This window comes from Onychostruthus taczanowskii, unplaced genomic scaffold (genome assembly GCF_017590055.1).
Source record: "Onychostruthus taczanowskii isolate IOZ18803 unplaced genomic scaffold, ASM1759005v1 scaffold110, whole genome shotgun sequence".
Lineage (NCBI taxonomy): Eukaryota > Metazoa > Chordata > Aves > Passeriformes > Passeridae > Onychostruthus > Onychostruthus taczanowskii.
Window position 1 is genome coordinate 768,307 of NW_024497630.1, and position 26,426 is coordinate 794,732.

Consider the following 26,426-nt stretch of genomic DNA (forward strand, 5'->3'; position numbering starts at 1 on the left):
CCTCCATCGCTCCCTCCTCCAAGTTCCCCAGCTTTGAGTCTTTGCTGCTGCTGGAGGACAGGAAACCTCCTGGGGCGTTCTGAGCTTCCCAGCCTGGGCTGGGGAGAGGTGACAGGAGCATCCCTGGCTGTCCCGGGTCAGTGCCAGGACACTGCACAGTGACAAACCAGCTGGGCTCATCCCAGAGGATGAGGAGGGTGAGGATGGCTTTTCTAAGTCACCAGTTTCACAATTTACCATTCATCTTCAGCAGGGACAGGCGGGGAGCAGGGTGGTTAAACAGAGAGGAAACTGATAAGCCATAACAGATTTCTTTCTAGTAATTATTTCTAGTAATTAGCTGCCTTTCAGAGCAGTGTTCCTAATCGGGTGGGTATTGTCAGTGCTTGTAGATTGGGGTCTTCCTGGACAATGGGTATAATCAGGGGGTGGTCGCTGCTCTTGGTTTTTTAACTTCTTTTTTTCCTCCCCGTTTTTAATCCCTGGCTGTGTTTTGCCTCCCTTGTTCCCCCAGGCCAGAATTCTAATGGAATTCTAATGGAATTAGCAGTGTGGGGCTGGGGGAGGTGCATGGTGGGTGGTGGCTGTGCTGGGGCTGGGGTGATGTGGGGGCACTGGTTCTGCCAGTGGGTGCTGGAAAAACTTGCAGACAGCATTTAAATATTGTTTCTTGGCCTGTCAAGTGCAGGGCCAGGAGTTGGACTTCGATGATCTCTGTGGATCCCTTCCAACTCTGGCTGTTCTGTGATTCTGTGGTCTGTGAGAGAAATGACAAACCCACAATTTATTATTATTTAAAAGCAGTTTGCTCCAGTGGAGGTGAGATGCTGCCATGATCCAGGGTGCCAAAGCCAATCCGTGACACTGCCGGAGTGGGTGGGAACCTCTGGGAAGAGCAGTTTCTGTTTTTCCACCTCGTCTCCAAGCTCAGAGGCAGATGTGCACTTGGGAGGAGTGGCACAAACGGCGTGGGGGGTTCCTCTGGAAAAGCCCTGGGTGAAGGCAGGGCTGAGGGAGGCTTCCCAGAGCCCCACACAGCCAGATCCTGCAAGAGGGAACATGCTGGGAGAGGAGAGAGGCTGGGAAAGGCTCCTTAGGCAGGGCTGGAGACAGCACAGGCAGATGTGGGGTCAGGAGAAGGAGCTGGCAGGGGGAAAGACAGGAGGGGGATGCCAGGAAGATCTGGAAATGCTGAATGCTCTCAGCCAGTGTCTGGGTGCCCTGACTCGAGGTGCCTCCATTGTGCTTCACCTCCTTCCAAAGGAAACCCTTTTCCTCTTTGAGGGATTTATTCCCACATCCTCTCCTCCTCCTCCCACAAGATCCCTTCACATCCATCTGCAGGATTTCAGTAATTCTGCTGGGAGCAAGGTGGGGTTTGGGGAGATTCCTGGTGGGTTTTTCCCAAGTTACTGAGACTTGCCTCCATCCTGGTCCTTGCCGCCTTCCTGGGCCTTTGCCACCTTTCCTGGTTGGTGCCCTGGGCTGTGGCTACCAAGGGGTGACAGGGTGGGTCTGGGCTTGCCACCTCTGCCATCTGCCTGCCCTTCTGCTGCAGAAACAGCTCCTTCTGCTGGCAAAGTCAGCCTTTCCTTGCCCAGCTTGTGCACGTTTTGAATTTCAGCAGGCTTAGGTACATTCCAGTCCAGAAAGGTGCCATTCTTCCTTCAGCCGTGTTTTCATAGACATTTAAATGTAAAATCTCTTGTGCTGAGTTTTTTACTGCTTTTTTCCCTTGGTATGTGATGATGGAGGGTGCAGGAGCTGGGGCTGGCCAGGGCTGCCCTCTCTTTCCCAATGTCTCCCATCCCATGGGGCACCCACAGACCCAAGGGTGCAGCAGATGCTGAATGAGGAATGAGAGACATCCAGAGAAGGCTGTGGGTTTGGTGCAGTGCAGAGCTGCCACTGGGTTCACAGAATCCCAAAATATCCTGAGCTGGAAGGGACCCTCAGGGATGCTCAGCCCAGCCCCTGTCCCTGCCCAGCCACCCCAACAAGCCCACCCTGAGCACCCCTGGCAGCGCTGTCCAAACGCTCCTGCAGCTCTGGCAGCCTTGGGGCCGGGACCATTCCCTGGGCAGCCTGGGCAGTGCCAGCCCCCTCGGGGGCAAGAACCTTTCCCTGAGCTCCATGCCAAGCCCTGGCACAGCTCCAGCCCTTCCTGGCCTCCTGTCCCTGTCCCAGAGCAGAGCTCAGCCCCTGCCCCTCTGCCTCCCCTGGGGAGGAGCTGCAGCCCCCGAGGAGCCTCCCCTCAGTCTCCTGTGCTCCAGCTGAACGAGCCAAGTGCCCTCAGCCGCTCCTCAGAGCCTTCCCCAGCTCCGTGTCCCTCCTTTGGGCACTCTCCAACAGCTTTGGATCCTTCTGATCTCGTGGTGCCCAAAGTGCCCCCAGCCCTGGAGGTGAGGCTGCCCCAGAGCAGAGCGGGACAGTGCCTCCCTGGCCTGGTGCCCCCCAGGACAGGGTGGCCCTTTGGGCTGCCAGGACACAGCGGTGACTCAGATCCAACTTGCCACTGACCAGGACCCCCAGGGCCCTTCCCACGGCGCTGCTCTCCAGCCTCTCACTCCCAGTCTGTCCCTGCATCCAGGGCTGCCCCATCCCTGGGCAGCATCTGACACTTGCCTTGTTAAACTTCACATGGTTGGCCCAGTGTCTCTTCACCTTCCCACACATGTCCAGGAGCCCCCTGGTTCAGCCCAAGTTCTCTGGTGATGGCAGAGACTGCTGGATGAGCTTTAGGGTCCCTTCCAACCCAAACCGTCCTGTGATTCTGTGATTCCCCACTGCAGTCACACATGGAAGCTGCAGTGTGTTATCAGATGGCAGACCTGGCTGCTGCTGTCCAGCCAACCCCCCCTGGCATTACCCTGCTTTTCCTCTGCTTTAGGAGTAATCAGAACCTGCCTGATGACACAACCTGCTGTGTCCTTTCTGCCCGTGGCTGGTGCTGCTGTGGATCGAGCTCTTAAGCTCTTTTAGAAATTAGGTCATTTAGGAGATCCATCCTCTGACATTCTGACCTTTGTTTACTTAACGTTTAAGCCCCTGAAAGGCAATGGCAGCAGCACCAGGGGCCTCCGGCTGTCACTGCATGGAAGGAGGGGGAGGCTGAGCCATGCCAGGACCTTCCCAGAAGGAATGGGGGGTCTGGGGCTTGGGGGTCATAGTGGGGGAATCCACTCTAAAATTTCTGGGTTGAGTTCATGACCTCCATGGTAAGGTTGCAAAATGAGCAGCCTCCTCTCTCTTCCCATCTGGCACATGAATCACAGAATCCTGGAATATCCTGAGCTGGAAGGCACCCACACGTTGATGAGTCCAGCTGCTGTCCAGGGGGTCCAGCTGTGGCTGCCCTGGATTCCTGGAAGTGTCCAAGGCCAGGCTGGATGGGGCTTGGAGGAATCTGGGACAGTGGTAGGTGTCCCTGTCCATGGCAGGGGCTTTAAGAGATGGTCTTTAAGATCCCTTTCAGCCCAAACCACTCTGGCATTCTCTGGTCTCTGGGCCCTGTCCTTCATGGGGAATGGTTTGAGGCATTTTGCTTCCCCTCCCCTCTTCATCTGCTCTCAGTAGTGTGGAGAGGGTCCTGCCAGCCCCAGCGTCGCCCCAGTGCATTAACCTGCATCTTAGTGGCCTTGGGGCTGGCTTTAGGCTAAGCAGATTGGCAAAATCCCACTCCTCCCAATTTTGCTCACTAAGCCAGACCAGAGGCAGGATGTGATCTGTGGTCCCCTTTTTGGGAAGGGTTTGGCGTGGGGGCTGGTGGAGTCCCTGTTCCCCATGAGAAGAGTGTCTGGTTTTGCTTTAGAGGGATGGAGAGAATCCCAAAGGACACTGTTGTGCCTTCAGCTGCTGCAGACACAGCACAGAACCATTCCCTTCCTCCCTTCCTTGTGTCCTTTGCTGCCCTGGCACTCCTGGGTGCTGCTGGCTGGGGCCATACTGTGTCCAGGGCAGTGACCATGAGGCAGGAGAGTGCCAGGATGTTTTGGAGAGGGAACATCCCAGCAGGTATCTGGGCTCCTTTTTTTTGGCCCTTCAAAATGTTATTTTCAGCTGCATGTGTGCAGGGTGAGGTGGTTGTGAGAGAAGGCCTCATTGATCCTGAGTGCCAGGACAAGGCAGAATGGCTTCCCCGGGCCAGAGGGCAGGGCTGGATGGGATATTGGGCAGGAATTATTCCCTGGCAGGGTGGGCAGGCCCTGGCACAGGGTGCCCAGAGCAGCTGTGGCTGCCCCTGGATCCCTGGCAGTGCCCAAGGCCAGGCTGGACAGGGCTTGGAGCAGCCTGGGACAGTGGGAGGTGTCCCTGCCGTGGCAGGGCTGGCACTGGATGGGCTTTGGGATCCTTGCCAACCCAGATCCTTCTGGAAATCTGTAACTTCACGGGGGCACGTGGGCACTGCGGGCATGGGGCTGTCCCCACACAGATCCCAGCTGGCTGTGAGGAGCCACAGGTTTTGGGAAGCTGAACCTCCCCCAAGAGAGGGGCAGAAGGTGCCCAGTGCCCTGTGCAGAGCAGGAGCTCAGCTCTTGTTTGCTGGGATTGCATTTCCTGTTGTCTGGAAAGCACCCCTGGGGTCTGTCACTTGTCCTGGCCCTTGGTCTTCTCCAGCCCTGCCTCTGCCAAGTCCAGCTGGCTCTCGGTGTCTGCAGGGAGCTTTTGGCTCAGGGCTGACACTGCCAGTTTTCATGGCCACAAACACTTCCCTGTGCCACTGCAGCTCTGGGCTTTTGGTAGTTTTGGACCTGCTCTCTGTGAACTTAAAGCAGCTCCTGGCTAAAAGCCTAAAGCTTTTCAGGCTATCCCTTCAAAGAAGGGCAGGGTGAGCTGCCTCACAGGAACAGGATTTGTCCCTTGGCAGGATCCAGGTGCCTGAGGGCAAAAAAAACCCCCTCCACTTCCCTCTTACCCCAAACCTTGTCTTCTCTCCTTCTGCAGGGAAGAGCAGTGAAAGAGCCTCCTACTCCACATTTGGAAGAGACACAGGGATGCCAGGACTAAACCAGGTAATGATATAATGCAGTGAGATTTTCTGCTTCATTTACTGGCTCCCGAGAGCAGGAGTCTGGTAATGAAAACCAGCCTGGATTTACATCTCATCTTCATGCATGGGGTCCTGGGAAGCCTCTGCTCTGCTCCAAAACCTCTGTGGAGTGTTGGGGGTTCATACTGGTGTGTGCTAATGGCTCAGAGGAGTTGTCAGAGGTTAGAAAATGTTGGTTGTAGCAGCCTCTTACTTCTTTCCTAATCTTCTTCAGCCTCGCTCATTTTGTTATTGTTACTCCTGGTTTGTATTTGATCAGCCGTGACCCAGGCACGCTGCCTTGCTGGGGAGTTCCAGGGAGTCAGATCCAAGCAGCACCTTTCCCTGTGCCAGGCTGGCTGTGGGCAGGGCAGCATTCCAGGAGGCTCCTTCCCCCTCCACTGCCTGTCCTGGGCTTTCCCTCTCCCTCCTCAGCAGCATCTCTCAGCTCCCTGGCCAGTGTCCAGTGTCCCAGTTCTGGTCTCTGGGGTGTTTTCTGTGCTGCTGCAGCATCATTTCAGTGACTGTCAAGTGGAGCTTTAGTTCATGGTGGGGCTGTTGGTGCAGGACCTGCAGCAGGAGCTCTCTGTCCAGCCCTGGGGCCAGCACCAGGACCTGGAGCTGCTGGAGCCAGGCCAGAGGAGGCCACGGAGATGCTGCCAGGGCTGGAGCCCCTCTGCTCTGGAGCCAGGCTGGCAGAGCTGGGGGGGCTCACCTGGACAAGAGAAGGCTCCAGGGAGAGCTCAGAGCCCCTTGCAGGGCCTGAAGGGACTCCAGGAGAGCTGCAGAGGGACTGGGGACAAGGCCTGGAGGGACAGGACACAGGGAATGGCTGCCACTGCCAGAGGGCAGGGCTGGATGGGATCTTGGGCAGGAATTGTTCCCTGGCAGGGTGGGCAGGCCCTGGCACAGGGTGCCCAGAGCAGCTGTGGCTGCCCCTGGATCCCTGGCAGTGCCCAAGGCCAGGCTGGGCAGGGCTTGGAGTGACCTGGGACAGTGGGAGGTGTTCCTGCCATGGCAGGGGTGGCACTGGATGGGTTTAAGATCTCTCCCAACACAAATCCTTCTGGCACTCCATGATCTCCACAATCCTGGAAGGAACCAGAGCCACCTCTTGCAGACACATCCCAGCCCTGTTGGGTCACCCCGTGTGAACCCCTGGGCTCTGCTGGGGAGAGCAGCTTTGCTTCCTGTGGGGAATACCAGAGGCGTCAATCTGAGCCCAGAACACAGCAGAGCAACCCTGAGATAACCTCCCCTGCTGCCAGCAACATCCAGAAATAGTTTTTTGGGAAGGAGTGAGCACCTCCCTTTGATGTGTGGCTCCAAGTGCCCCCTCGGTGCCCAGTGCGGCCCTGGGGAAACAGTCCCAGCATTGGAGCCAAGGGAGGAGCTTTTGGCCGGACAGCTTTTATTTTATCCATGTACACACACACATATTACATGTTTTAATTTTACACAAATTTGTCATAATTTCCTCCTCTCTGAAGTGAGGATGTTTCCTTTGCTGGAGCAGCTGTGCTGGCTGTGCCAGAGTGAATTTCATTTACCACTGAAGCTGCTCAGAGAAAACCGGGCCCAGTGCCAAGTGTTGCTTTTGGATGTGATGGTTTTGCTGGGCTTTCGTGGAGGAGGGGGAATATAAGGTAACAGAAATGGGGGGGCAAATGGTCGGGAGAGGCCCCGGGAGAGGCAGGCACAGGGCTCAGGATCGGGTGGCAAATCCCACTTGATGTGGAGAGGAGACAAAACCCCCTTGTGGGGGGTGGGGGGAGGCCAGAGGAGCCTCTGTGGCCCCCAGAGCAGTTGTTGCTTCTGGCTCCAGTTTGGGGGAGTGACAGGGGTTGATTTTTTTTTTTTGTTTTGTTTTGTTTTTGAAGCTGTGAAAAATTGTGTGATGGAAATGCCCTGGATGGGGATCAGGTTCTTGCCCAAAAATGCCCTGCTCTGGTAGGGTAGAGCTGGCAGGGCATTTCCCCCTTTTTTAACCCTGAACCATCTCCTGAGGCATCCCCAGGGAGAGGAAACGGAAAGAAAACCCCTTTCTCTGGGAAATTGCTTCAAAGTCCCAGTGTGTCTCCTGCCTGCAGGAGGAGCAGGGCAGCAGCTCCCGGGATCCCTCCGGGTGCTTTCCTTGGCTGAGCACAGAGCGGGTCCAGAGCAGAGGAAACCTGAGCAGTGGAACAGATTGCAGGAATGTCACCAGCTGTGAACACACAAGCTCCTCTTTCCCTCCCTGACCCCTTTCTGGAGGAGACAGAGTTTGAAAGCAAAGGTTTTTCTTTCCAGTTTCGCAAAAGCCTGAAATCCTCCTTTATTTCCATGTGTTGCCCTCAGAAGATGGGTCAAAGCTGAGTTTTTGGGACTTGAGGGCCCTTTGGCAGCCCTGTGCAATTCCATGTAAATACACTGCACTTCCTCCCGAGATGAGAGGGGCAGTGCTGGAGGAGAGGCTCTGTCCCAGGAGGGAGCACCCTGGGCTCTGCTGCTTCCCAGCGTGCCCAAGGTCAGCCGGGATAAACAGAGGGAGGAGTTTCCTGGCTTTACAAAGAGGGATTTGGCTTTTCCCTGATAAAACTCAGGAGAAAACCACCCTGAGCAGTGGCAGCACAATTCCAGGGCACTGGCCACGACATGGGCCAGTGACATGGGGTTCATGCTGTCCTGGACATCAAGGTGAGCATGGGACCATGCTGGCCTACCATGGCACCTGCAAGGTGACCGTGGGACCACAATGTCCCCCACCACGGCACCTGCTGGTTTGCATCCCTGGTTTGCAGAGGTTTCTTGCTGGGGTCCAGCAGGAAAGCACAAACTGAAAGCCTCTTTTGTTCCTCCACACCTATTCCCCCACCTCCACCCCCATATTTACGGATTTGCTTTCCCTCCTGGCCCCTTGGCTCATGTTTATTTTTCCCCTCAGCTGAATTGGTGTGAAGGTGGCTCAAAGCAGCTCTGTTCTCTCCCAGCGAGTCGTTTTGCAGTGTAATTCCATGGAAGGGCTTTTCTCTCTCCTTGTTTGCAGCCTGGTTTCCTGCCCAGCGAGATGGGAATCGCCAGCCCGAGCACGCTTTCCCCCACCGGGGGCAAAGGGGGGTCTCAGTATTTTTCTTACCCCAACAATCCTCGCAGGAGAGGTGCTGAGAGCAGCATAGGTGAGTGACTGCATGTCCCCTGGGTGTCCTTGTCAGACCTGCCTTTGGGAATGAGGACATTGATGCTGGGAATGAGGGACTGATGTTGCCATGTGTGCCCCTGGCATGAATCTGATGGTTGCTCTTTTTTGGGGAGGGAATGCATATAAATATCTCTTTTATATATATAGAGAGAGATCTAACCTCAAAAAAGGGGTGCTCAGAGTCAGGTACAATTTCCCTCTTTCTGGAAAATGCCAGATTAGCTGAAAGCAGCAAATGGCTCGAGGTTCTTGTAAAAACACCTCCAGCCACACTGCACATCACTCATCCTTCCTGGCAAGCCCTGGGCTGCCGTGGAGGCTGTTCCCGTGGCTGGTGGCCCTCCTGGAGCTGCCGCAGGCAGGAGTGGCAGGAGCAGGGTGTAGGAGGCAGCAGGAGGTGCTGGAGCTGTGCCTGGGACCCAGGCAATGCTTGCTCCAGGAGCTCTCCCTGCCCACTCCACTGTACCCAAGCAGTGCTTGCCCATGTCTGGATGGAGCTGGGCATAAGCTTTTACCAAAGGCTGGGGTCGGTCAGGTGTGAGTTTAACTTCAGAGGGAACACAAGCTCCAGTTCCCCAGAACTTGTGTTTCTCGTCACAGTTCCCCCTGCACCCTCCAGAGCCACTTTCCTGCTGCTATTTTGGGCTTTCCCCAACGAGTGAAACCAGAAGTGACCCAGTGATGGGTGCATTTTTCAATGCTTTTCAGAAAAAGGCACCTACTCTGGTGCTGCCACTTCAGCCTGTAAAATGATTCTCTAGCATTCTGTGGGATGAATTTCTGCTCTGGAGGTACATCCGAGCAGAGTCCCTGGCTTGTCAGGTTGCTGTGTTAGCACCCTGCACCCCCAACCAGGGCTTTCCTTAATTATGAATTTTTTTTAATTTATGAAAAATAATAAAAATAATTATGGAAAAATAGTTCTAAAATAATAATAATGAAAAATAGAATTTAAAAAAAAAATTAGCCAGTGCTTCCCCTTGAGCCACTTCTGGATGTTTCCCCACACCTCCCTGAACTGTCCCCTGTGTCCCCTCCAGAGATGGAACTGGAGGGATGGGCTGGGGTCTGTCCCTGGGAAGCACATCCCTGCCTCCTGCAGCAGTAAAGCTTTCTCAAGTCTATTCCTGTGTAGGAAGCAAATGAAAATACAGCCCAGCCCTGCATGTGTTCCCTTTCTGCATCCTCTCTCCACAAACCCACTTCAGGTTAAAAGTGTTTCCAAAAAGAAATCCCGATGAGGGATTATAACATTAAATGTTATTACATTTATGGGCTCAGTCTCTCCCAACAAACCCTTCCTGTCCTGGGATCTCTGTGTGGGTGTGAAACCTGCCCCCAAAGGGAGTAGACAAGATTCAGAGAGACTCGTCCTTGGACATTTTCACTGTTGATGCTTCCTCAGCCACAGGACATTTGGGATCTCAGCCCTGTCTGTACCTGCAGTTTCTAACCCTGGACACTTTTGCTGCAGCTCATTTCCTCTCCCTCTAACCCCTTGAAAACTCACGTCCTCTCTTGTCTGATGCAGATGGACAGCCCAAAAAGGTTCGGAAGGTGCCTCCTGGACTCCCCTCCTCGGTAAGTGGCAGCAGTGGGTTCCCATTCGTGCCCTGGGAGCCATGCCTGCTCCCTGAGCCCCAAAACCGCCCACGCCTGCAGCCCCAAACTGACCAGCAGTGGGGTGCCAACGTCAACATTTGCAAACTTTGCAGGATTTCTCCCAAATCAAAGCTGCCAGCAGCTAGGGCCCTGCCTGCTGTTAGAGCCCCAAATGCCCCCTCTGAGCTGATAGCCAGACCCTGGGGAAATTGCTTCTTTTTCCCTTGGAAAATGGCCTCCGTTTGCGGCCGCTCGCACTGCCCGACACTGGGGTGCCAGCCTAAAAATTCACAAACTTTGCAGGATTTCTCCCAAACTAAAGCTGCCAGCAACGAGGACTCTGCATGCCCTGCATGCATCGCGGTTTGGGATTTTAGTGGGATGGAGAAGGGAATTCCCGTGCGGGAGAACGGGGCAGCGGTGGGGAGCTCCCGGGGCAGGAGCCGTGGCCCGAGGCCCGCAGCCCGTGCCGTGTTTGCCGCCGTGTCCGGGTGAAAGGCGACACCGCGGGCTCGGGTTTCGCACTTGCGCTGGGGGCAGGCAGCTGAGCCCGCTCCAGGTGTGCGCTGCTTTATAGGAAAGCTGAGCAGCCTGCAGGAATACGCTATCCCTGCTCCCGCGGCTGTTCCAGGGGAATAAACTGAACAATGTCTTTGTGGCTGCAAGTAATGGGATCTGCAGGAAAGCTAATTGGAGCGGGCTGCAGGGTTCCTGCAGGAACACGGGAGCTGTCTGGCGGCCGGGGCTACATTCCTGGCTGGAATGTTTGCGTGCTTGGAGGGGGACGGCTCTGTCTCATTGGGCTCTGTCCCCAGCCCGGGGCCGTGCTGGAGACGTGCCCTCAGTCTCTGCCAAAGCTGGTGTGACACTGCCCCGTTCCCCAGGGAACACCCCCATCCCTGGGGAAATCCGTGCTGTGGCATTCCCTGACTGCTGGTGCACAGCTGTAACCTCCGCCGCAGGCTCTGCCTTTGGGATTGGACCCGAGGTGCTGGTTCTGGAGGACAGAGGGAGGGGAGGGCACCAAGGCCTTGCCAGGTCGGGCTCACAGACCTGGGAATGTTAGAGGATCCATGTGAATCCGTGTGAGGCAGAAACCAGCTCCAAGAGTATGTGTTTTGACAGGGAAAACCTGCTTGAGTCACAATCTGTGTCGCTGCCTTGAGTTTCTGTGGGAAATTTGGAGCTTTAAACCCCAGTCGACATGTGGGGAAAACATCGCCCCAACAAATGGCCTTTATTGGCCTCAAATTTCAAAGTGCTGGGGCTTGGCCCGTCCTGCTGGCAGAGCCCTGGAGGACCCTGATTCCCACAGGAAGAGCTGCTTGGCATTTACTACAGCTCAGCTCCTTCCCTGTGTCGGAATGACACCTGCACTCCAGCCTTCCATAGGATCGTGGAATGATTTGGGTTGGCAGGGACATTAAAGCCCATCCAGTGCCACCTCTGCCATGGCCAGGGGCACCCTCCACTATCCCAGGGTGTTCAAAGCCGCATCCAGCCTGGCCTTGGACACTTCCAGGGATCCAGGGGCAGCCACAGCTTCTTTGGGAAACCTGTGCCAGGAAGGAATTTTTCCCCAACATCCAAGCTAAATCTCCGTCTCTGCCCTGGCTGTTGCCTCAGCTGCCCCTTGATGCCAAAGCTCCAGTTTTCAGAGCACGGGCTGGTTCTGCCTCTTTCCCTCACCCTCCCTGTGCTGGGAGCTCCAGCTTCCTGGTTTGTTTTTGAACTTCCACACCTGGGGAGGCAGATCTGTGCCTAGGCGGCAGGAGAAGTGTGAAGCAGGAGTGGCCTCAAAGGCAGCGGATCAAAGGCTCTTTCTTGTCTGACTCGCCCGTGCAGGAGCCCGCCCCGTGTTATCGCTGGACCCCGTGCAAAATAAATAGGTTAATCAGCATCTTATTAAAATGAAGTGCTTTAATCTGTAATTCCCGAGCTGCTTTGAAAACTCGCCGAGGTCAGCGGCTGCAGGAGCTAAGGGTGGGTGGGTGAGCAGGGAGTGATGCCAAAGGCAGCGAGAGGGGTTCAGGGGGTGTGAGCAGCAATGCCAGGCAGGGACGGGCACAGAGGAACTCTGCTGGGAACCCAGGGCCCTTGGGCTCAGTGCTTCTGTCCCAAGGAGGCCACAGAGATGCTCCCAGGGCTGGAGCCCCTCTGCTCTGGAGCCAGGCTGGCAGAGCTGGGGGTGCTCACCTGGACAAGAGAAGGCTCCAGGCAGAGCTCAGAGCCCCTTACAGGGCCCAAAGCATCTCCAGGAGTCAAAGGGCAGGGTTGGATGGGATATTGGGCAGGAATTGTTCCCTGCAAGGTCTCCAGGAGTCAAAGGGCAGGGTGGGATGGGAAATTGGGCAGGAATTGTTCCCTGGCAGGGTGGTGAGGCCCTCACATAGGGTGCCCAAAGCAGCTGTGGCTGCCCCTGGATCCCTGCAATTGTTCAAGGCCAGGTTGGAGAGGGCTTGGAATATTGGAAGGTGTCCCTGCCATGGCAGGGAGTAGAACGAGATGGGCTTTGGGGTCCCTCTGAACCCAAACCATCCATGAACCATCCATAAACCAGTTAGGTGCTGGCTTGGGGCTGCCCTCAGGGCATGGAGCCCCTTGGAGCCTCCGTGCAGCTCTCGAGCTCCTGGCCACAGGCTGCTGTGTCTGGGCACAGGATCCAGGGCTGGATGTGGCCCCACATCGGCTGCGGTGCCAGAGGAACCCGGGCAGGGATTTTGTGCAAGTTGGTTCCTGCAGGATTTTGTTGCCACAGCGAGTTCAGTGCCTGGGAGCTGTTTCAGGCTGTGCATTCCCAGTCTGGTCACTGCTCTGTTTAGCCTCAGTCTGCCCAAAGTCCCACCCCAGCTCCTGCATTTAAGCAAGAAAAACAGGGAGGGAAAAACAACCCCAGACCACAAAGCACTGCGAATCCCAGCGCTGGGGCTTTTCGAGCGGCTCTCACCGTGCTGGCAAATTTTAACCAGAGGAAATGATCTCACCTGGAGGTCCCCAAGGCTGCCGGCCTGAGGGCTGGGGCCAGGGGCTGGGGAGCAGGGCCTGGCCCTGATTTCCAGCTGCCTGCAGCACCCAGCCCGACCCCGCTGCCGTGCCCGCAGACGGCTCCTGGCTCCATGCACAGAAGGATGGAATTGGCTTTTCACAGCCTCCCCTGTGCTGGACAGCAAAAGGAACAATTAGCAGGGGTCAGGGCCAGGAGTGTGCTGAAACTTGGCCCCCCAGGATCCAGCAGGTGATATTCCAGGGGTGGTGGAGCAGGGTGGGCACACAGCAAGGTGAAATTCCCCCTGCTTTGCAGCCCTGCTCCCTCCATCCCTGCCATTTTATCGCCGTTGTTTTCTCGCTGGGTTCCTGGCGTGGCTGTTGGTGCAGCTGCCGGGCGCCTGGCCCCGAGCCAGCCCCTGCCAGATGGCGCGGGGCTCTCAGACGTGCTGCACTCCATTCCCTGTCCCGCTCCCGCTATTTAATCAAATTATAGGAAAAGTCAATTTGCTGGATTCCCGTTCTCCAGTGCCTCCCCCATCCCCCCCAGCCCACGCGCGGCTCCCTCTGCCCACAGCACCCGGCAGCATCCCGGGGACCAGGGCCTGGAATTCTCTTTTTTGAGCAGGGGACAAAGGGCAGCTGCCAGTGTCTGTCAGGATTTGCCCTTCCCCCTCTCTATTTTTTTTTTGTCTTTATTTTACGAGTTCTCTGTAGAGTCACAGAGTCATTAAGGGTGGAAAAGCCCTCTAAGGGTCACAGAGTCCAACTGTTCCCCAGAACTGCCAAGGCCACTGCTGACCCGTGTCCCCAAGTGCCACATTCACACGTTGTTTGAACACTTCTAGGGATGGTGCCTCCACTTCTGCCCTGGACACTCTGTTCCAATGCTTCACAACACTTTCTGTGAAGAAATTTTCCCAATTTCCAATCTAAACCTCCCCTGGCCCAGCCTGAGGCCGTTCCCTCTCCTCCTGTCCCTGTTCCCTGGAACAGAGGCAGAGCCCGACCCCCCCCCGGCTGTCCCCTCCTGTCAGGAGCTGTGCAGACCCAGAAGGGCCTCCTGAGCCTCCTTTTCTCCAGGCTGAGCCCCTTTCCAGCTCCCTCAGCCTCTCCTGGTGCTCCAGACCCTTCTCCAGCTCCACTGACCCTTGTTGGATTTCTGGGGGACTTTGGGGTCATTTTTTTAAACAAAAGGAAGGCTGGCACAGGCTGTCCGGGGCCATGGTGGAGTCTGTTCAAAAAACATGTGGATGTGGCACTTGAGGACATGGGTTAGTGGTGAGCATGGTGCTGCTGCTGCTTTCATGGTTGGACTTGATCTTAAAGGTGTCTTCCAGCCTTAAGGATTCTCTGATTGTGTCTTTTATTCACCACCATCAATTTTGTCCCTTTTTGCTGGTGAGGACAAGGGCTGGAAGGGAGCATCTGGCTGTGGGGAAAAAGAAACTCAGGCAAGTTTCCTTCCCAAAGAGAACTGTGTGTGCCAGGCAGAGCCTGGCCCCTGCCCCACCTCTGCTTTCGGCTGGATTAAAAAAAAAAAAGATTATCGGTTTCAGAATGAATCAAAGAGATGAAAATAACCTGTGACAAAAGTTCTCACATCATCTGAGTGCTATTTCAGTTTCTTTGAATGCCATTTCGGTTTCTTTGCATGTCAAATTTATGCTTTAAAAAAAGAAAAGTCTGTTTTTGTCCTGGCAGAGGCTGATTTTCGGTCAGGGCTTTCTAGGATGGCTTTGGTTAATTTAGAAGGGAAGGAAAAGCTTTTTCTTCTGCTTAATGTGCTGTTAAATAACAGAGCTGAGCAGTGCTGCAGAAATCTGACCCAAGAGCTGTGTGAGGGCTGTCTGAGATTTGTCCCTCCCCTGTGACAACAGCTATGAGGGGCTGCTCATCCCCACGTGCCTCAGTTCCCCTCAGCCTGGTTTCCCTGAGGGCTTTGAGTGGGGGCTGTGCTCAGCAGCCTGGCACGGGGCAGGGTTGGCACAGGGGGATCCCGAGGCCACACGGGTGCCCACTGCCACCACCCAGCCCGTCCCCCCAGTGTGGGGTCACTGCAGCAGTGGTGGCTTTTGTGGTTACCCAGAAAAAGTTATAACCATGGAAAACGGAACTGGAGCAGAGTCGAAACTTCTGCTGGAGCTGGGCAGGTTCTGGGGACCAAGGAGGGTGACAGGAACAAACAGAGATGAGCCCTGTGTCCTGTCCTCTGTGCTCTCTGCCCTGTCCTCTGTGCCCTGTCCCCTGCCCTGCTCCATGTGGGGCTGTGCCCTTTGAGGACTTTGTCTGAGCTGCTCCCGTTCCCCCTCCAAATCTGAAGTGGGATGAATTAAAGCAAAGCTCCTGGACTCATCAGATGGTTTGGGTTGGAAGGGACCTTAAAGCCCATCCAGTGCCACCCCCACCATGGCAGGGACACCTCCCACTGTCCCAGGCTGCTCCAAGCCCTGTCCAGCCTGGCCTTGGGCACTGCCAGGGATCCAGGGGCAGCCACAGCTGCTCTGGGCACCCTGTGCCAGGGTCTGCCCACCCTGCCAGAGAACAATTCCTGCCCAATATCCCATCCTCCTTGCCCTCTGGCAGCAGAAGCCATTCCCTGTGTCCTGTCCCTCCACATCCTTTAAAGGTCAGTTGAGTGAAGCACTTGCTGCTCTGTTGCCATGGGAGAGGTGGTCAAACACTGCTGAAGTTTGAGGTTTAAAGTTTAAGCTGTGCAGGGTTGGGGGCAGCCATGGTGAGATGTGGGGCCATGAACTGACCGAGGCCTTCACTTCAACCCCTTTCCTGCCCCACAGGTGTATCCATCCAACTCAGGTGATGACTACAGCAGGGATCCAGCTGGATATACTCCCTCGAAACCTCCCAGCACTGTGTATCCTGGAGCCTTTTACATGACAGGTGAGTTATTCCCAGCCCTGTGATCCCACACAGGCAGAGCAGGGGCAGCCTTCCCTGTTATGGACCGTGGGAGGGATTGCACATCTGGAGGGAGCTCAGGGCAGGAGTGCATGACACACAATGCAGCCCCAAAATCATCCAATATCCTGAGTGGGAAGGGACCTACAGGGATCATCAGTGCAGCCTCTCTCCCTGCCCAGCCACCCCAACAAGCCCACCCTGAGCACCCCTGGCAGCGCTGTCCAAACGCTCCTGCAGCTCTGGCAGCCTTGGGGCCGGGACCATTCCCTAGGCAGCCTGGGCAGTGCCAGCACCCTCGGGGGCAAGAACCTTTCCCTGAGCTCCATGCCAAGCCCTGGCACAGCTCCAGCCCTTCCTGGCCTCCTGTCCCTGTCCCAGAGAGTTTGTCCTGATTTGCTCAGTGAGTGATGCTCAGCACAGGCAGGACATGGTGGGGACAGTCCCAGCCCCTCAGCCAGGGCCAACCTGTTCCCCCCTGGGGGCTGCCTGCTGCTGTCCCTGCCCCACTCAGCTCTGGTTTCCTTGCAGATGGACTCCATAACTCGCCAGACCTGTGGAGTTCCCCAGGTGCCATGAGCCAGTCGAGTTACGGTGCCATGCTGGGCAGCTCCTCGTCCCCGCTCCCGCAGTCCAGCGGCTTCAACAGTTTACACCAGCACGAACGCATGGTAACGTGTCCCCGTGGCTGTGTCCCCTCCCTGGCACCTTCTGCCCTGGCTGTGGGCCCAGGCCCAGCTGCTGAACCTCACAGCTTTTCCAGGGCTCCTCTCACCCCTCTCCCCCTCCCTGCCAGAACTACCAGCTGCATTCCGGAGAGGTGAACGGTGGACTCCCCTCCGTGTCCGGCTTCTCCTCGGCCTCCACGGCGTACGGAGTGTCCAGTCACACCCCCCCGATCAGCGGCACAGACACCATCATGGGTATGGCCAGGCACAGAGTGACCCCTTGCTCCACAGCCGGGCACAGGCTCACAGGAAAACCAGGGCTTGTGCAGACCTGGTGCCTGAGGCATCCCACACACCCAGACACCTTGGGTCCCTCGTGTGGCACCTGTGCCTGGAGTGTCTGCCTGTGGAAGAGGCACAGGGAGGTTCTGGCTGCTGGAGCTTCTGGGTGCAGGTCTGGGGGTTTACACCTCCTGGGGTGGGTCTGGGAGAAGCCCAGCAGCTCTGGTATCTTCTGGAGGTGCTGTGGCTTAGATGAGTTGTGGGATGGATTTAACAGCTGTGTGATTTACAGCTCCCCTGGACCCAGATGGGAATGTTCGTGCTGGGTTTGGATGCCACGTTAACACCTGAGTGCTTTAATCTCTGACCCTTCTGAAGCTGTTCCTGAAATGAGTTTGTTCTACCCAGGAAATGAGGATCCTGACACTGATTTGTAGAAAAGACCATGTTTTTCTATAGAGAAGGAAGTTTGGGATTTTTAGAATGAAAGTATCATTAAGGTTGGAAAAGACCTCTAGGCTCATCCAGTGCATTGGTGGTTGCTGGGGTTTGAGATGCCCCATGGCAATGGCTGTGTTGCAGCAGAGATGTCTGATTGCTGTTGGTGGCACTACACCTCCAGCCCAGAGCTTGGAGAGATGTCCCTGCAGCCCCTTGATGGCTTCCAGGGGAAGGTGCCCCATGTCCGAGCTGCTCCGAGCTGGACAAACATTTAATTTTCAAGCAAAGCACTAAAAGCAGAAAATTTCCACCCCAGAGCAGGTGACCCCAAAGAAGGTCCTGTGGGGTACTGTATCCTGCTGGGGTTGTGGGGCCTGGGCAGTGGCATCTGTGTCTCTTGGCAGGTAACAGAGGAACCACAGCCGGGAGCTCCGGAGACGCGCTTGGGAAGGCTCTGGCCTCGGTAAGAGTTTGGGATAGTCCTGACCCAATCCCAGTCCTGCTGCTGCAGGGACCCTCTACCCAGCAGGGAACATGCACACATTTAGTGAATGCACCCCAAATCCACAGCAGCCTCTGAGGGAGGGTTTTCCCCTCTCCATGTGCTGCCATCTCAGTCCCAGCACCTTTTGGTGGGTGGGGAAACTGAGGCACTGCAGGTTGTAGTGGCTCTGCAACCCCATTTGCTGCTCTGCTCAGCACCCTCCCAGCCTGGTGCTGCTCTGCCAAGACCACCCTACACAGACCTTGTGACAGGACTTGCAGGTCCCAGTAGTCCTTGCCCTGTGTGTGCTGGTTCAAACTGGAGGGCACTGGTCTCACTGGGTCACCAGAGTTGCCTGTGTCCTGTTCAGTGATCTTTGCACAGTGGCAGAGGGGTACTGACAGTGACCCTGCAGCAATTCCTGAGAGCTCCTGCTTCCTCCTGAGAGGGGACCTGAAGAGCAGAGGCTGCACTCAGGGGTGGTGACAGTGGGGACATAGAGAGACCCCAGGGTTAATGGGGGAACTGGGGGGAACTGGGCTCAGTCTTTGTGCTGGCTGTGGATTTGGGAAGCAGCAGGTGGTGGGTGCCACTGGGAGGGGACAGCTAGCTCAGGGTAGCACTGCTGACCATCCCCCTTCTGTCCCTGCAGATTTACTCCCCCGACCACTCTAGCAATAACTTCTCCTCCAACCCCTCCACCCCGGTCGGGTCCCCGCAGGGCCTCGCAGGTGAGTGATGTGAAGGGTAAAGGGGGTGGGGTTTGCTTTTGGGAGCTCCCAGGCAGTGAATTTCCCAGGTCAGTCCCATCTCTCAGCCCAGGGCTGGCAGCAGCCCCAGAACCTTCTCCTGCCCTTCCTGACCCTGTCCCTGTACGTCCCATCTCAGAGAGGCTGTGGCTGGATTTGCCTCCCATGGGAGAAGTGCAGTGGGACCTGGGAAGCAGCCAGTGGCTAAGTTCAGCACCTGCTGAAAGCCCATTCCTGGTCCCCTTGGGCAGGACAGCTCCAGTGTGCCCAGCAGAGCTGGTGCCCAGGCTTCCTGTGCCCAGGGTGCAGCATAACCTGGCCCCGAGGTCACAGTGACTCACTGGGACCAGGGACATTGGGACACCTCTCGAGGCCTGAAGGGCTGAGCCAGAGCAGAGCTCATAGTGCCACACAGTGCCACAGTGTCTGTGCAGTGCCACACAGCTCTGTGGTGGCCCATGTGGTGCTGCAGTGGTCCGTGTGGTGCCTTGGTGATCCATTTAGTGCCATGCAGTGCCCCAGTGGCCTGTGCAGTGCCATGGCAGCCCGTGAAGTGCCATGGTGGCCCATGCAGTGCCGTGTGGTGCCCCAGTGGCCTGTGCAGGGCCGGGTGGTGCCCCAGTGGCCCGAGCAGTGCCCGAGCAGGGCTGTGTGTGGCGCGGTGGCCGGTGCGCTGGGCCCAGCTTCCAGCCCCATCTAGTGGCAGCCGTGGCCATGGCCGGTCCCCAACTCTGCGTTTGTCCCCAGGCTCGTCGCAGTGGCCGCGGGCGGGCGGAGCGGGTGCCTTATCTCCCAGTTACGAAGGGAGCCTCCACACTTTGGTGAGTGGCACCAAAAATTCCGGGTTCTCCTTTTCTCTCTCTTCCCTCAGACCTTGGTGGGGAAGGGTTTTTTGGTGGTGCCCTCTCCCCTGAACGACTGGAATCAGCTGGTTGGCCAGGAATGGATATTTAGGTAGCAGCAGCTGAGCAGAGCCCAGTGCTGCATCCCTGACCTGGAGTCTCCCGGCATCCTGGCACCCTCCCCCTGCCCCAGCCCAGGTCCATCCCGGTGGTCTGGCCCAGCCCAAGGGATTCCTGGCAGGTTTCTCCCTGCCCTGAGCAGTTCCACTGATGTGACCCATCATGCCTTCAGGGAATGGCACTGGCTGGGGGGGTTATTTCTCCCCATCCCTGCCCTGTGGCACCTGAGTCCAGGATGGCCACCAACCATTCTGCAGTGCAGACCAGCAGGGGGCTGCTGGATATATGGGATTGCAGTCATGGAATTGGATTGGAATCATGGAAAGGTTTGGGTTGGAAGGGGTCTTAAAGCTCATACAGTTGCACTCCTGCCATGGGCAGAGACGCCTTCTGCTAGACCAGGGTGCTCCAAGCCCCATCCAGCCTTGGACACTTTCAGGGATGGGGCACTTAACACAGACCTCTCTCTGTCCTGCCCTTCCAGCAAAACAAAATGGAAGACAGGTTGGATGAAGCCATCCATGTGCTGAGGAACCACGCCGTGGGCCAGACCTCTGCCATGCCCAGCAACCACGGGGACATGCACGGGCTGCTGGGCTCAGCACCAGCACACAGTGCTGCCGTGGGCAGCCTGGGCCAGGCCTTCCCTGCCTCAGTCATGGCCCTGGGGAGCAGGCACCCAAGTCTGGTGAGTGTGGGAGCAATGTGGCAGCTGGCAGGGACACGCTGGGGACACGTGTCACATGTGGTGTGACATGGCATTCAGAGGGACGTGTCCTGTGGTGCAAGAATAGCTCAGTGTGGTCCAGGCTGGGTCAGGTGCTGGCAGCATTGCATGGGTGACAGGCAGAGAAGTCACTTCCCATGTTCCTGCAAGGGAGAGCTGAGTCACAGAATCCCAGAGTGGTTTGGGTTTGGAGGGACCTCAAAGCTCATCTTGTTCCACCCCCTGCCATGGCAGGGACACCTTCCACTGTCCCAGGATGCTTCAAGCCCTGTCCAGCCTGGTCTTGGACACTTCAGGGGATTTTAAGGCAGCCACAGCTGCTCTGGGGACACCGAGTCTAGCCTTGGCACAAGCTCTGTGTACCCTTCCCTTGTCAAGCCTGGTCTTGGACACTTCAAGGGATTTTGAGGCAGCCACAGCTGCTCTGGGGACACCGAGTCTAGCCTTGGCACAAGCTCTGTGTGCCCTTCCCTTGTGCCCCTTCTCAGGGCAGGCAGAGGTGGTGAGAGAGCTGCTCTTCTTTCCCTGCAACATGATTGAAAATCCCTCAAAACAACTTCAAGGTATCCCTAGGATATGCAGGGAGGAGAAGAGGGATCCAGTGGGTACAGGAGTGCCGGGTGTCACCAGGAACTCTGAATGGGCAGGCACCATGTCCCTCTGTGGTGTGTGAGGGTTCATTGCAGCTCCAGGGAATGTGATGGATCCATGGCCCCCTGGGCACATGGATGCTGGCATCCCATGCATCACCAGGGTCACCTGGGTCCCCCCTTGTCTAGAGGTTGGTGACCACAGCAGCACATTTTTGGCAGAGCTGCTTGCTTGCTGCAGCAAACAGTGACACATCTCCAGTCTCCACAGAAGCAGTTGTGATCCCCCTCTAAGCTCCCTGGCTTCTGCTCCTGAGCAGGAAATGAGACGTGTCCTCTGTAGGCTGCTGCCAGCAGGGCTGGCTTTGTCCTGTCAGTCCCCAGCCTGTGTGACACTGCCTCGGGGCCGTGGGCTCAGAAGGGCCCCTCACCCTTTGCCTCCAGCCCCTTTGCAGCCAAGTTCATGTTGCTGGGATGTCCCTTGCTCCGGTGGCACTAGGGAGGTGCAGACACAGTGGTGCTCAGTGGACACAGGACACGTGTCCTCTCTGCTGTGCTGGCCTTGCACTGGGCACAGAGGGGCTTTTCCTCGGGGCAGGGGACAGCAGTGACAGGGGCTCTGGGCTGGGTGCAGCTCCTGCTCAGGGCAGGGAGCTGCAGTGTCCCCAGCACAGTCCCAGAGAGCTGCTGCAGCAGGCTGGCTCTTCCCTCCCACACTCCTCAGCTGCAGGGGTGGGAGGGTGAGGGCAGCACCCAGCGGTGCCTCAGCCACTCCATGGAGCCAGGGTGGCCTGGGGTAACTGCTCAGCTGAATGTCCCCACTGTCCCCCCTGCTGGCTGTGACACATCCCTCCCTGAGGCTCGCTCTGCTCCTTGTGCTGCAGGTGGGAGGAGGCCACCCCGAAGATGGGCTGTCCAGCAACCCCAGCTTGCTCCACAACCATGTCACACTTCCATCACAGCCCAGCTCACTCCCGGACCTCAGCAGGCAGCAGGACACGTACAGTGGTAAGGCAGCTCTGCACGGGTGCAGATGGGGCTCACCTGTTCCCAGGGGTCACATGTGCTAAGGGTCACCTGCCGAGGGTGTGGGGAGGCACCTGTGGGGCTTGGGTCCAGGCCTGTGCAGCCTGGGAGGAGATGGATGATGTCTCTGCAAGGATGGTGCTTCCTTGCAGCATTCACAGGGCAGTTTCTACTTGGAGCCTTTTCCAGAAGTTTTGCAGAGTCCCAGAATGGTCTGGCTTGGAAGGGACCATAAAGCTCATCCCGTTTCACACCCTCCCATGGACAGGGACACCTTCCACTGTCCCAGGCTGCCCCAGGCCCCAATGTCCAACCTGGCCTTGGAAAATCTCATGGATCCAGGGGCAGCCACAGCTGCTCTGGGCCCCCTGTCCCAGGGCCTCCCTGCCCTCACAGGGAACAATTCCTGCCCAATATCCCATCTAACCCTAGATGTCTGTATTTTCCTGTTCCCCCTGCCAGGTGTGGGTGCACAGATCCCAGTTCTCTGTTGTGTAGGTTGGGTTCCCAAATTGGAGGGTCTGGGAAGTAAGAGGGAGAACGGAGAGCATCAGCAGGGCAGAGACAGCACCCTCACATCTTCCCTGAGTGTGGAGCAGCAATGCAGGATGAGTTTGGGATGCCACTGCAGGAGCAGAGCCTGAGGACCCCCCCAGCCTCCTCTGTGGGTCAGGCCCCTCAAGCTCTGCATGTGGCTCTGCTCTCTCTGCAGGCTTGTCCGGGGGGCTGGGCCGGAGCAGCGTCTCCTCAGGAACGAGCGAGATAAAGAGGGAAGAGAAGGAGGATGAGGAGAACACGTCAGTGGCAGATAACTCAGAAGAGGAGAAGAAGGAGCTAAAACCCTCCCGGAACAGAACAAGGTGCTCTTTGAACAGGTCTCTCCCTTCACTTTCTCTGCTCCCAGGCCAGGGGTGTTTGGGCTGGGGTCCAGCTGCCAGGACCCGCCAGGCACTGGGCTTGGCCCGGTTTGGCCTGGGGTCATCCTGTGGCACAGACCCCCCAGCCCCTGCCCACCCTGGAGCCTGGTGGGGTCTCACACAGCCTGGGCTCCTGCTACTGCCCCAGGGGGTGGGGTCCCTGCCACCCTTCTGCTGGCTCCTGTCCCTGTGGCCTCAGGGCATCCTCATGCTCCTAAAGCAGAGGGATGCCCCTCATCCCTCACCTGCCTCTGTGGGCACCTGGGGCTGTGCAGGGAAGGAGCAAGTGCTCAGCCCCAGTCAGACATGGTTTGACCGCTTCCCTGCCTTGGGCCATCTCTGCTCTCTGCTTTGGGCTCCTGTATCCTCTGTCACATCCAGCCAGAGGAGTGGCAGTGGCTCAGGTGGAGTCCTTCAGCGTGTTGGCTGCTCTGCAGCCTTGCCACCAGCTCGGAGACCTCAGCAGGGTGATGGTGCCCAGAGAGGCAGCACCAGCCCCACTCCTGCTCTGGAGGCAGAGGGCTTCATCTTCCCAAATTCCAGCTGGGGATTCCAGTGTTTGCCTTCACCTTGTCTGGGCCACCCTGCACACTCCAGGCAACAACCTCAGGCCTTAATGACATTGTGGTTTCTTTCTTTGCTGTTTAAAAACAAAAGAAAACAAAAAAGAGGCAGAAGAAGAGCCTTAACTGCTTGTCTCCGAAGCCCCTGCGTGTCCCTGCACGTGGCACAGGCCAGCAGGTCCTGGCAGGGCACGTGGGGGTCTCGGCATCTTGGTGCGTCACCGTGTGTTTCTTGTCTGTGAGTTGATCAGTGCTGAGAGTGCACACGAGGAATGTCCCTGTCTCGTTCTTATTTTAAACCATTAGTCAAGATGAGGATGAGGAGGACGATCTTCTTCCCCCAGAGCAAAAAGCCGAGAGAGAGAGAGAAAGGAGGGTCGCCAATAATGCCCGTGAGCGCCTGCGGGTTCGTGACATCAACGAGGCCTTTAAGGAGCTCGGACGCATGTGCCAGCTGCACCTAAACAGCGAAAAACCGCAGACCAAACTGCTAATCCTACACCAGGCCGTATCAGTCATACTGAACCTGGAGCAACAAGTTAGAGGTCAGTGAGGGTCCCGGAGTGGTGATATTTTACGTACCTGATCGGCACGGGGCTGTCTGTCTGTCTGTCTCCTGTGACGTGCTGTGGTGCCTCGCACTGTCTCTCTCCCCTGTGGCCTTGGGGAACCAACCCAAGGCTGTCGATGTCCTTTTAATTTTTTTTTTTGCCTTTTTTGCATCCATCCCTGCTGTTCTCTCCTTTGTCCCCCGCTGCCACCGCGTGTGCTGCATGCTGGTCCCCGTGGGGACACCTGTGCTGTCCTGCTTGCCCGCGGCCAGAAGTGCTCAGTGCTTGGCCAGCAAAGTGACAGAAACCCCACTAGAGAGTCTTCCAGAGGGGTCCAGCTCTGCGGTCTCCAAGGGCTGCTCTGAGCACAGAGCCCGTTCCTTTCCCCTGGGTGTGCCTGATGGGGCTCTGGGCTGCTGTTCCCGCAGTGTGGTGCCTGGCAAAGCCCCGGGCCCGCGGCAGCTGTGCGAGGGCAGCGCTGAGCGGGGCTCAGCCCCGGGCTGAGCAGCCCTCGCTGCCTGCACTGGTGTCCGACACAGGCTGGGAGCGCCGTGCGCCTGCAGCCTCTGCCCTCACCGGGACACCCTGAGGGCACGCTCGCTCCCTTCCACGCGTGTGCACCGTGATGTGTGTGCACCCATCGCAGGGAGGGAAGCCAGGGTGGCTGTCCCGGCTGTCCCCCCGCAGGACGTGGCTGCTTTGTCCCGCATCCCGCAGTGCATGCTCCTGCCCCCGCCCCTGCTCCGCCTGCAGCGCGGGTCCGGGGCAGGTTAACCCCTTTCTCTCTGCAGAGCTGTGTAACACGCGTCGGGGGCTGTGCCTGCCTGTGCTCCTCTCTGCTGGCCTTGCTGTGCCTTGATGTTGGAGTCCTTTGTGCCTCTCTTCAGTTTGTAATTTTTTGCCTTTCATAACATGTATATTTTTTCCTGTCTTCTTTTTTAATTTCCCCTTCCTTTTGATTTTTTTTTTTTATTTCAAGTTTTTACTTTTTGGTTCTGTTCTTTCCAATCTCCTACAGACATGCCCCAGCCGTGACCTCTCGGTGGTCCCACTCTACCTTGTACTTGCTGCTCACGGATCCCAGGCAGGACCGAGGGTGGGGCAGGGCTTAGGCAGAGTTGGCACCGTGTTCACTTTGGTCTCCCACGCTTGTCCCTTTTTAAACCCTTCCTAGAGGCAGCCAGAGAGGTGGCTGAGCCCTGCAGGCTCCCTCAGCAGATGGTGCAGATAAGCAGTGTCCCCTCCTTGGGTTTGTGCTGCTTTCCAGGAGAGAATCCCACCCTCACACCCCCTCTGGCAGCACTGCCATCAGGTCCTTGTGCGCCATGGGGGGCTGCCAGGATCCTCCCACTGCCACAGCAGCTGCAGGAAGGGAAGGGAGGAGACTGAGGAGTTTTAGGCTGGTTGGTGACCCCCAGGGGCACAAGGCAGCCGAAGCATCCCATCCTGACACACTGCAAGCTGCCAGTGGTACATGCTGGTGGTGGGGACACGGCTCTGTCCTGCCCTGGTGTGACATCCAAGCCTTGTCCCTGCTGGGGAAGCCACCAGCCAGGACTGGCCATCAGCAAGGACCTGCAGCCACCAGCCTGTGCTGGAGGAAGGCTCTGGGGTCCTGTGTGGGGGCACAGGTGCCAGGGTGGCCCCGTCACCCCACGTGTGCTGGGTGTGTGGAGAGGAGGTGGCAGTGCCAGCTGGGGCAGCAAGGAGGGGACACAGGAAGGGACAAGGCAGCGAGGAGAGGGTGCAGCAGGGCCAGTGGGCAGCCCTCTGTCCCACACAGGCACTGCTTGCCTGGGGAGCCCCTGCTCCCCCTTCACATGGCCGTGCACTGTCCGGAGGCTCTCCAGGAGGGCTCTGCCTCTGCAGCCCCTCTTTGCTAAAGGCTTATGGCTCCCCAGGAGCCCGAGGCCACAGGCTGTCCCAGTGTCAGGTCTCACCCAAGGACCCTCCTCAGACAGATGTCTTCCTGCAAGAAGTTTTGCTCTGGGGGAGAAGGTCGTCTGCATTTAAATTGGGGCTTTCAAGGGGATGGGCAAGGCCACGGTTCAAGATGCTGCCAGCACAACTTTGCTTCCCCCATCCCTGCCTGTGTCAGGCATCCCAGGGGTGCTGTCAGCAGTGGGGGCTCTCCCAGAGCTTCTGACTGTGCCTGGAAAAAAAAACACCCCTTCTGACAGGCTTTTGGCTGTGTGGAAAGATCAGGATTCATTGTCTGCATCCAAGTCTGATCCTCAGGGCAGCCCAGGCTGCTGCTCCCAAGGCTGCCCTGGCCCCTAAGAGGGTGCCAGGCCAGGCCGCTCCTGCTGCTGCAGCACCACTGCTTCAAACACCAGCACTGGAAGCTGCAGAATTTGGAATGGAATTTTGGAAGGAAATATTACAAAGAAGGATTTGCTTCCTGCCAAAATCTCACCATGGGGGACAAACATGATGTTTTTGGCCGAGAGCCTTCCCCAATCTTTGAGTTTTCAGCTGAAAACAAACAGGAAGGCAAAATTTTGCATAGGGTAGAAGGTGTTGGTGGGTGATGCTGCATCAATGCCCACCCTTGCCCCCAGTGGCCCCTCCAGCCCCCTGGGCACCTGGCCCTGTGCTGGCAGCACCTTCCCTGGGCTTGCAGAGGTGACACAGCTTGGGCTGCTCTGGGAAGCACCCAGAGGAATTGGCTTTGCAAAGTGAGGCCGTTTGGGCCATTTCCAGTGGACACCCGGAGCACTTCCAGCACGGCAACATAGAGCCCCCCTCGGTGG

General features: G+C 57.2%; 1 protein-coding gene across 12 annotated transcripts in view; it reads left to right on the top strand.

Moving 5' to 3' along the window:
* Positions 1-26,426, top strand: part of TCF3 (transcription factor 3) — an 82,574-nt gene that overhangs the window by 47,765 nt on the left and 8,383 nt on the right. For 4 of the 12 annotated variants that reach the window (XM_041423708.1, XM_041423718.1, XM_041423773.1 and 1 more), the window contains 13 exons: positions 4,945-5,012; positions 8,055-8,184; positions 9,739-9,788; positions 15,593-15,695; positions 16,245-16,384; positions 16,510-16,636; positions 17,509-17,567; positions 18,241-18,319; positions 19,085-19,158; positions 19,784-19,987; positions 21,501-21,624; positions 22,355-22,517; positions 23,429-23,667. In XM_041423708.1, coding sequence (XP_041279642.1) covers positions 4,945-5,012; positions 8,055-8,184; positions 9,739-9,788; positions 15,593-15,695; positions 16,245-16,384; positions 16,510-16,636; positions 17,509-17,567; positions 18,241-18,319; positions 19,085-19,158; positions 19,784-19,987; positions 21,501-21,624; positions 22,355-22,517; positions 23,429-23,667 — 1,560 coding nt within the window. Of the gene's footprint in view, positions 1-4,944; positions 5,013-8,054; positions 8,185-9,738; positions 9,789-15,592; positions 15,696-16,244; positions 16,385-16,509; positions 16,637-17,508; positions 17,568-18,240; positions 18,320-19,084; positions 19,159-19,783; positions 19,988-21,500; positions 21,625-22,354; positions 22,518-23,428; positions 23,668-26,426 lie in introns of those variants that run through there. The other 8 variants (XM_041423746.1, XM_041423754.1, XM_041423809.1 and 5 more) reach the window with 5 other exon arrangements.